Source organism: Balaenoptera musculus, chromosome 8 (assembly GCF_009873245.2).
Source record: "Balaenoptera musculus isolate JJ_BM4_2016_0621 chromosome 8, mBalMus1.pri.v3, whole genome shotgun sequence".
Lineage (NCBI taxonomy): Eukaryota > Metazoa > Chordata > Mammalia > Artiodactyla > Balaenopteridae > Balaenoptera > Balaenoptera musculus.
This window is the reverse complement of record NC_045792.1, coordinates 70,626,162-70,636,746: the sequence shown is the minus strand read 5'-3', so window position 1 is coordinate 70,636,746 and position 10,585 is coordinate 70,626,162. Positions and strand designations below refer to the sequence as shown.

At 50.3% G+C, this 10,585-nt stretch overlaps 1 protein-coding gene across 2 annotated transcripts in view; it reads left to right on the top strand.

Moving 5' to 3' along the window:
- Window positions 1-551: 551 nt before the first annotated feature.
- USH1C (USH1 protein network component harmonin) overlaps window positions 552-10,585 on the top strand; it is a 52,560-nt gene continuing 42,526 nt past the window's right edge. For both annotated transcript variants that reach the window (XM_036862496.1, XM_036862498.1), the window contains exon 1: window positions 552-654. In XM_036862496.1, the coding sequence (XP_036718391.1) occupies window positions 619-654 (36 nt within the window). In that variant the 5' untranslated portion in view covers window positions 552-618. The remainder of the gene's footprint in view (window positions 655-10,585) is intronic.

The window sequence follows — 10,585 nt, the reverse complement described above, 5'->3', positions numbered from 1 at the left end:
AAGGTCAGTTGTAAATCAGGATGTCATTGCCAGGCCCTTCTATGCTTCTGTGTGTGTGTGTGTGTGTGTGTGTGTGTGTGTGTGTGTGTGTGTGTGTGTGATTGGAGGGGAGCTAGGGAACGTGGGAGGGGAAATCAGTTAAGAAGGGGCACTCCCACCCACTGGTTCAGGCTCCTGTGGGCCACAATAAGACCCAGCCCCAAGGAATTCACAAAGAGAAGATTTCTTCCAAGTGGGAAAAACCCACGGAGGAATGCACACTGAAGGTGAGATGCCTGGCAAAGGGTGACAGACAGCTTCCTGAGATCCTTTCCCTCAACTGCGTGTGCCTGGGAGCCATTCCAAGAGCAGCGCCAGCCTCAAGTCCAACCACCGCTGCTGCCACCATCACTGACACACACTCCAGCCCATTTGCTCCAGGGCGTCAGTGAGAGGCGACGCGATTCAGGACTTGGGCCTCCCGCCTCCCCGCGGCCCCACCCCGCCCATCCCAGGCCCCGCCCCCTCCCTCCCAGGCCCCCGCCTGTCAGGGTCGCCGCCTCTGCCGGCTCGGGGCAAGCAAGCACTCCGCACCCGAAGGAGCTAGTTGTGTAGCAAGCGGTTCGATCTGGCCCAGCCATGGACCGGAAGGTGGCCCGAGAATTCCGGCACAAGGTCAGAGCTGCTAGGGGCCCCTCAAGCGCCCCGGACCTCGGAGTCCGGGGCGGAGTGGGTGGGAAGTGGACACCCTCGGCACCACCCCTCGCTTTCCCAGCAGGGCCTGGGGCTTTGGGCGGGCTGGGACCCCGAGGGTCATTTGGTTGCCAGCAGGGATCCCCAGTAAAATGAGGGAGGTGCAGTGGGACTCTAGGTATAGGAACCACTAAACTGATCTCCTTAAAGTGTCCTTTCTCTTTCTGCACTCCAGGTTTGGGACTTCTCTGGGGTTAGAATTCCTTCCAGTCTTGGTCTGAGACAGGCTATTTCTCTGAGATAGCCCATAGCGGGCAAACCCCCTCCCTGCTGGTGCTTCCAGCAGGTGCTGTTGGAACGTGTGGAGAGGCTTTGGGGTAGTGTCTGAGAGGTGAGGAGTGGTAGAGAGGGGAAGTGGGTGCTTCCTTCTGTCTTTTGACCTCAAAATTCCAGTTCGAAGCACTCCAGGCAGCCCCCTCCCCACTTAAGGGCATTTCTGACGGCCTGAGAAGTAGCTGCGGAACTGGGGCTGGCCAGGGGGCAGTGGGAGGAAGGGAGGAGGCCCAGGCAGTCAGCCAGAGCCTTCGGGCTCTCCCCTGGTGTGTCCCAGTGAGGGGCCTCATTGGTGGCCCGGAATCCTCAGAGACCATCACGGAAAGCTATTGGATTTCACCCAGGCTTTCCAGAACTGTTTCCAGAGCTGTGCAGGAGTCACTGAGACCCTAAGGTCAAAGAGGACCATTTGAAGAGACCCAGTGGACCACCCCACCAGGCCTGAGGATGCCTCAGAGCCTAAGGATAAAGGCAGGGGTGTCTGGAGCTACCCACAGGCCCTGCCTGAGGGACGGGTGACAGTACCTTGAGGCCTGCCCAGAAGGGCAGTGTCTTTAGACCAAGCCAACCCCCTTCCCAGGCCTGAGGGGGCAGAGGTCAGGTAGGCAAGGTCAGGATGCTTAGCCCCTCTCTCGCCACACAGAGGCCCAGGGGAGCCCAAGGAGCCAGCCAGTGCGGAGGCCACAGGGGCTAAAAGCCAGGGGCTTGGGGCTAGGGGCCGACGGTCAGTTGTCCATTTAAGAAACATGCTTTGAGCACCCACCCTGTGCCAGACCCAGCCTGTGCCCTCAAATTGCTGGTCATGTGGGTGGGAGGCAGACCCTACACTAATAACTACCCACAACTGGTTGCTGAGTGTTGGAATCAAGGTTTGGTGGGGGGACAGAGAGAGCAGCTCATACTGGTGGAAGTCTTCTGAAAATGAGGCCTTGGGATACCAGGGGTGAGAGATAACCGGAAGTTCAAGCAGGAGTTTGGGGGCTGGCAGATAGCAAGGGGAGTGTGAGAGAGCGTTCACCAGCTCATCCTGTTGCAAAGGGACCTGAGGGGAGAAATTTCAGCCGCTGAGGCCGTTTGGTGAGTGTAGATTTCAGGCAACCCACGTTGAAAGAGCACAACTGCCCGTCCCCCACCCCAAGATGACTCAGGCTTGAATTTCAGTTTCCTGCCCCTGGGCTGAAAATAATGTCGGGTCCTCTTTTGTCTTCTCCTCATGGGGTACTTTTCTCTGCCTCTTTGAGGGAATTATATCTGGGGTCCCTGGTGTCTGACTCAGCCCCTGGGTTAGCCCCTATTCCTCTTCCACAGGCCCCATGGGCTCCAAAGGGCCTCAAGCCTCTGTGTTTCCACTGCCCTCCTCTTCCGCATCACAAAAGTCATTACCTATTAATGCCCCTGTGTGAGCAGGCAGGGCATGCTGGGCAAGGCCGGGGCTGGACTTTGTGCCCTGTTGCTTCGGAGGCAGCAGCAACCTTCCCCTCCCAGGGTGGAGATCATCTAGGAACTGTGGAGAGAGGATGAAGCAGCAGAGGAGAGACCTTGCCTGTTGATTGCTTTCTAAGATGTCCCTTCCCTAGTGTTTCAGAGCAAATTTACCCCTTGGGAATGGTTTGTAATCTAAATAAATTCTTAGTCATTGGAGGTAACATTTTAAAGGTAGTGTGTTGTCATGGAAAGTGCTGTGTGACCTGGAGCAAGTTATTAGCCTCTCTGTGCCTCAGTTCTCCAATTTGTTAAATAGGGATAACAATAATATTTAACTAGTAAGTTTGTTGTGAGTACTAGATGAGATCTACACATGTGTAGGAAGCTTAAATAGACCCTTTTACTTAGTGAAGCCTCAACAAATGTCCACTGTTGTCTATTGTCTGGAGTTAGTTAGAACTGGGGTCAAATCTCAATCCTGTCACTCACTGCCAGTGAGACCTTGGGCAAGCCACTTAATCTCGCCGAGCTTTAGTTTCCTTAGCTTTGCGATGAGGTTCGTAGTGCTTACCCCACAGGACAGTTAGGATTAAATAGGAATTCAAATACTGGCTGCTCTGGTCATTTGGTAACCATTTGGTAAATGACCACACTGTTCCCAGCTGATACCTGCAGAGCATCCTGTTGGATGAGCCAACAGTCTCCAGGCCATTGAGCAGGGACTGTTGGGCTTGTGCAGTTTCCCCAAGGCCACCAGCAGACCAGCAGTACTTGCATGCCCTTCCCGGTCACAGCCTTGGAGTCAGGATACCAAGGTGAGGGGAGGGGGTATCAGAGACTAAGACTTCTACCCCAGAGAACCAGCTTTTCAAAAGAAGGCTGCCCCTATGCTCACTGCATCTGCATGTTGCAGGAACTCGGTTACTCATTTGCTCAAAAAGTATTTATTGACTGTTCAGCAATCATGCATTTATGGGCATCTATACTGTGACCTGCCCAAAGCTAGGCATCTGGCAGAAGAGGTTGGGGGGATAAATAAGAAGGTCAGAAAGAGCCTCTACATTCTAGGGATTTGCTAATCCTTCATTCAGTCATTCATTCATGCATGCAATAAATATTGACTGAGCTACTAATACATGCTGGGCAGTACTCTAACCATTGAATAACAAAACAAAGTCTCTGCCCTCTTAGAGAGCACTTTCTAGCGGGGAAGACAGACAGTTAACAAGTAAACCAAAGTATCATATATGAAAGTATCATATAATGCCAAGTAGTAATGAATGCTATGAAAAAAATAAACTGAGGTGAGGGGATAAAGTGACGAGATAGTACTTTTTATAGGATAGTCAGGAAAACCTCTCTGAAGAAGTGATATTTGAGCAAAGACATAAAAGAAATGAGGGAAGGAGCCATGGGGATATATGTAGAAGAGCATTCCAGGAAGAGGGAACAGCAAGTCCAAAGGCCCTGAAGCAAGCATTTGCTTGCCTTCTTTAGGAACAGCAAGTAGGATGGTGTTTCTGAGAATTATGGAATGAAGAGAGGTAGGGCGTGGATCAGAGTGGTGGTGGAGCCCTGATAGGCCATACTCAGGATTTTGGGTTTTGTTCTAAGTGAGAGAAGCCAGCTGGGGAGTGACATGACTGAATTACAGTTTAAAATAATTGCTCTGACTGCTGGTAGAGAACAGACTGAGAGGGCCAAGGGTAGAAAAGGGACCCTCACTTAGGAGGCTTCTGATGTAGCCCAGGGCACAGGGAGGGGAAGCGGGGGTTGGACCAGGTGGAGTGGCCAGACCGAGGATACATGTTCAAGGTAGACCTGACAGGCTTTGCTGATGGGATTGGCTGTGGGTGTGGAGAAAAAGGTATCAAGGGTGAGACTATGTGTTGGGAGGAGCAGGTTGGTGGGGACAGAGCGGGAGGTGGTGGAAACCAAGAGTTCCATTTTGAATGTTTTATGTTTGAGATGCCTTTTAGATCTCCAAGTACAGAGGTGACTAAGAATGCCCTCTTGCACTGTTGGTGGGAATGTAAATTGATACAGCCACTGTGGAGAACAGTATGGAGGTTCCTTAAAAAACTAAAAATAGAACTTCGATACGACCCAGCAATCCCACTCCTGGGCATATACCCTGAGAAAACCATAATTCAAAAAGAGTCATGTACCACAATGTTCATTGCAGCTCTATTTACAATAGCCAGGACATGGAAGCAACTTAAGTGTCCATCGACAGATGAATGGATAAAGATGAGTGGCACATATATACAATGGAATATTACTCAGCCATAGAAAGAAACGAAATTGAGTTATTTGTAGTGAGGTGGATGGACCTAGAGTCTGTCATACAGAGTGAAGTAAGTCAGAAAGAAAAACAAATACCGTATGCTAACACATATATACGGAATCTAAAAAAAAAAAAGATGGTTCTGAAGAACCTAGGGGCAGGACATGAATAAAGACGCAGACGTAGAGAATGGACTTGAGGACATGGGCAGGGGGAAGGGTAAGCTGGGACGAAGTGAGAGGGGGGCATGGACTTATATATACTACCAAATGTAAAATAGATAGCTAGTGGGAAGCAGCCGCATAGCACAGGGAGATCAGCTCGGTGCTTTGTGACCACCTAGAAGGGTGGGATAGGGAGGGTGGGAGGGAGACGCAAGAGGGAGGAGATATGGGGATATATGTATATGTATAGCTGATTCACTTTGTTATAAAGCAGAAACTAACACACCATTGTGAAGCAATTATACTCCAATAAAGATGTTTAAAAATATATATATATTAAAAAAAAAGAAGGCCAGTAGCTGTAGGAGTGTGAAAATCAGGGGAGAGGTCTGTGCTAGGATAAGCCTCAGTGAATCCTTGGGGAATAGGTGGTATTTAAACCCCAGAGACTGATGAGGTCACTTAGGGACACAGTGCAGATGGAAAGAAGACCCAGAACAGAGCCCGGAGCACCCCAATCTGTAGAGGAGAGGAAGAGGAGAAGAAACAGCAAGGAAGGCAGGAGAACCAGCAGAAGAAGGGCGTGATCGTCTGTGCCCAGCACTGGGTCAAATGCTACCAACTAGGTAGCATGACACGAGTCTCTTGAAAAGATGAAGGACAATAAAACATGAGTCAGATAAATCCAGTACTATCTGGGATGCACAATGTGAAGGCCTGGGCAGAAGTGGAGCTAGATCCATTCATCCCAGCGACATTTATGGAGGGTCCACTCTCTGCCAGCTGCTGAGAACATGGAATTTGTATTCATTTATTCTTACTTAATTTAATTAACAAACACTTAGAACTTGCTACTTTCCAGGCACTGTTCTAAGTATTTAACAACTATTAACTCAATGAATAATTAAAAAAACAATTTTTAATGTCTCATAGAAGGATGAAGTCCTATGAGATACTTTTATCCCCATTTTACAGATGAGGAAACTGAAGCACAGAGACGTGCAAACTCAGATGGGGAAGGGGCTTGTGGCCTCACTCCCCACCTTCCCCTAGACCTGTGTCGGGACTAGATACAGATTAGTGAGAGACAGGCAGGTGAAGAAAGAAAGTCCGACACAGCTTGGTGAGTCCCATGGCAGAGGTGGGGACAAAGTGCCATCCCGTGCACAGAGAATGACAGGACAGGCTTTGTGGGGGAGCCTGAGGAAAGACTTGACCAAGGAGAGCTGGTATTTGAGGAGACTTGCAGGTGGAGGAAAAGCTCCAGAGAAGAAGTACTGCTGGTACCACCAGTACTAATAGCTAAGGTTTCACACCAGCCAGGGTCGCAGCAGGAAGCAGGTGGCTCATCCAAATGGGAAACTGAAGAGTTTTATGAAGGGACTGCATAAAGGGAAGGGCAGGGATGGCTGAGCTGACAAGGCGTGGTAACACAGTCTGGGAGGAGCAGCAGCTGGAGGCCAGGGGCTCCTGAAGGGGCAACGGAAGGGGGTTCCAGAACAAGGGAGAGCATGGCTGCAAGAGAGACGCCCAGTCAGACGCTGCAGCCTCAGCTGGGGGCACCTGCCTCGTGGTGGTCCAGCATGGAGGGAGCCGGGGAATCAGAACCCCACTCCCTTTCTCCCCAGGCCCTCTCACCACCCCCTGGCTGAACACAGCAGGGAGCAGAGGGCAAGGGGCCCATGCAAAGCTTCTTGGGACATAAAACCAGGTGGAGGAGGCTGGGTTGTGGGTCTGGAGGCAAAAAGGAAGGGATCCAGCACACATTTTAGAGCCCTTGAAATTTTGGAGCCCTGGGCACTGTCCTAAGTACTTTATATACATTCATTCATTTAATCCCCAGCACAGCCCCAGGAGGGCAAATGTCACCCAGTGGAACAACATGCATTATTTAATTTGCTTCTTGCTCTCTTTCTCCTTCTTTGGCTGGGTGCATGCCTGGAGTTGAATTTGCATAAGCTGAAGGTTGTGTGCTTCCCCTGTGTGGCTGTTCTGAAAGGCCAGTCCATATGCAGGAAGGCGGGGAGATGAGGCTGGAGAGGGCTCAAGGCCAAAGCCAGAATTTGCCTCCACTGCCCCAGACACGGGGCCTGAACCTTATGAGGGGGGAGATGCACCTCCCCCGCTCACCATGCAGGCCAATAACACTGAGCCAGCTGAGCATCTGTCAGAGAATGCCCATGCTGGATGGAGGGGACCAGACACAGGGTGGGTGGGAATGGGGGATTGATGTGATAAAGAGACCCCCACACAGTTTTTTGTAGATGGTGGCCTCCTTAGGGCTTCTGTGCCCATCATCAAGGGGGATCCAAGAAAAGGAAAAGCTTTCTAAATCTAGCTGTAGAAAGAAGACACGGTCTTGCACACAGTAGGTGCTCAGTAAATGTGTACTGGACAAATGCAAACAAGAAAGTTCTATCTATAAGTGGATATCATGTGGTAGTTAGAAAACAAGCAGGGGTTTTGGAGCCAGCAGGCATCTCATCTCTCCCACTTCTCTGAGCCTCTATTGCCTCATCTGTCTAATGGGGATAATAATATCCATCCACTTACAGGGTTGTTGGGTGGTTAAAGATAATGCAAGTAAAGTTCTTCAGACTTGGTGGCCAGTCTGTAAGCAGAGTCTGTACTGAATGAGGGAGCCGGGCAAGAAGGGCCTCGGGCTGGGAGGCCTGTGAGGAGGCTCTGGGCTGGGCACGGTAAGGAAAGACTCTAGAAGAGGGGGCTTGGACTCCCCTTAAATGAAGGCAGGGGTCAGGTGGGAGGAGGGAGGGCAATCCCTCTTGCTTGGGTCTGGGATCTACTCTTTGTGAGCAGTGGGAACTGAGCTGAGAGGAGACAGATCCAGGAGGCTGTGTACTGAGGAGCGATGGGAAGGTGACTCGACTGGGCGGAGAAGAAGGAAGGAGGGCTCCAGTCTAAGGCAGAAGGAGTTCATTCGTCATTCAGCAGACACACTGAGCACTGTGCACCTGTGTGCATGGCACGGTGCTGTTGAAGACCTACTTTGTGCCAGGTGGGTTACAGGTACCTGAGGTCAAGGTTTCGGGAGAATGGTACAAAGGGCCCAAGGGCAGGGCTCCCTGAAACTGATCCTTGGACTGGTGCTGGGTAGACCCTCCTGGGGAGTTTGCTTGAACCCAGATTCCAGGAGGAGGGGATACCATATACATTTTTTAAATATTTAAAAATTTGAATTACAGTGGTGAGGTTACTGCACAGTTTGGGCTTCTAGAGAAAGTTCCATGCTTCTCAGTTGTCTTTCTCGGTGCCTTTTAAAGCCCAGAGACTGAGGTGTGACTGTGTGTTTTCACTTGGGTGTGGTCAGAGAACAAAGCAGTGCTGTTATCCCTGAGTCTCTCTGGAGACATTCCCGGGTGGAGACTGGTCAGGGTCACGAGAGTACCACCATTTTGATTTATCGCTTACATTGTACTTAAAGAGCATTCTACGTAAACCGGATACGTTTTCCCAGATATAATGGTATGTGGATAATTTTTTAAATGGACGAGTTGAATTTCTGGGGGTCAATGAAACATTCTGAGTGAGGATGGGAAGGTTCCAATATGTTGGGGGAAGGGTCTGTTCAGCTGCAGCCTGAGTCCCACTTGGGGAATGATGGAGATGACCCTGGAGGAGCAGGTAAAGGCAGAACTGAAGGCCAGGATTGGAGTGACCTAAGCAGTGAGAGTGGATGGACATCAGGCTAAAGAGCTGAACTTTGCGGGCTGCCTCAGAAGGAGACTGGTAGGATGTGGTTTCTCAGTGGGGCCTCTAGATGCAGTGATCAGCATTGGAGGGCTGCCCACAAGGACCGGGAGCCTGGGACCCCCCGGGAATAGGCTGTTTCCACAGAGAGCATCTCCAGGCGTTCTATGCTTGGCCCAGGAGGGCAGAAAAGCAGAACTCTAGACTCTAACATTGGAAATTGCCCTTGTCTTCCATTCCCACTCTCCACCCAGTGCCTAAACGCTGTCTACCGAGGACAGTGCCTCACTTCTTACATTTAATGATGCAGCAGGAGGCATTTCTGCAAGGAGGGGTGGGAGAGAGCTTCAGTCTTAAGGCCTCAGTCAATAAGAGATTTCCCTCTCCTCTTTGTCTTATGTCACCACCCATGGCTGGAATTGAGCTAGAAGCCCTTTGGTTGGGCTCTCCTCACTGCAATCAGAGCAGATGGGATTTTTATGCTTCCTTAGAGAACAGAACATCTGCGGTTCCAAGAGGCATCCAAAAGATGTTGTGTTTTCTTTCTTGTTATGAACCAAACCCAAAGGGTTTTCTTAATGGTACAGAGGAGAGTGGTGGGGATTAGAGATAAGGGAGATCTTCTTGAGAGCAAAACGTTTCAAATTTTGGCCTAAAGAGGCCCTGGAGTTTTTTTCTCTGGAAGGCCTGACTCACCCACGCACTGGTGCCAGCAGGAAGAGCATAGGCTTTGGAATCAGATAGACCAAGGTTCAAATCTTAGTTCTGTCTCTTATTAGCTGTGGGACCTTGAGTGAGATGGCTTAACCTCTCTGGTCTTCAGTTTCCTCATCTGCAAAATGGTGTGAGAACATTGGCCTTGTAGGGCTGGTGAGATAAACAAATGGAATAAAGCCCAGAAAAGCTCCTGGTGCCATCCCATGATGCAAATATTATTTCCCTTCCCCTTCTGTTCCAATGATTCCCTTTCTCCCATCTGATTGTGGATGTACCAAGAGGCAGGGGGATGGACAAATCCATTTGATGCTTATTTATTGACCACTTACTATGCATTAGGCACAAGAGATTTGGAACAAACAGACCTCATCTCTCCCTCATGGGGTTTTCTGTCTGATGAAGGAAACAGACCAATTCACAAAAAAGCAAGCCTTTAATTACAAATTGTGACTCTTACGGTGAAGGAATTGAAGCATCTCTAGGGTGTGGGAGTGGGTTCTGTTTAGGTAGGTGAGCAGGGAGACCTCCCTGGGGAGGAGGCCAGCCATGCAGGGAAGAGGGGAAGCAGTCTAGGCAGAGAGAACAGCACATGCGATGGCCCTGAGGCTAGAGCGAGTGGGGCCTGTGGGAAGCACTGAAAGGAGGCCCATGCAGCCAGTCAGGAGCTGAAGTTGGGCTTTGATAAGTTAAGGTAAGAAATTTGGATTTGAATTTTGTTTTGAGTACAATGAGAAGCTATTAAGTACTCAAGTGATATGATCCAATTTATTTAAATATTTCTGGCCCCTGATCCTAGGGAAATTCAGAATTTTTCTCTGCTCAGACTCCTTTTCCACAGCCACATGTGGGCAGCCCAGGCCTATCTTGGTGCTGTTCCCCACCCCTCTCTTGCAGGCCCAGGCAGAGTAGGGAGAGAGAGTCCAGGCTGGGCCCTCACAGAGATGAGCTTTTGGAGGTACCCACTTCTGTGGTGTGTGTAGAAGCCCGGGCTACCACCTAAGATTCAGTACCACCCACTGTAGCTGATGCTTCTGTCCCCCATCTTCTGGCTAGCTGGGAGCCCCTGGCCTGGAGGAGAGGGGCAGTGAAGTAGGAGAAAGCAGCAGTGCCCTTCTTGGAGCAGGTGGGATAGACTTCTGTAGCTGCTGAAGCCCAACTGTGAGTCAGTGAGTGCAGGGCAAGCCTCCTAGGTTATTCTCATCTTTAATGAAATGCTCAGCCTAATTCTAGAGGGAAGGGGGTACAGCTAGGTGGAGACAAGAAATCTGTATTCTGTACC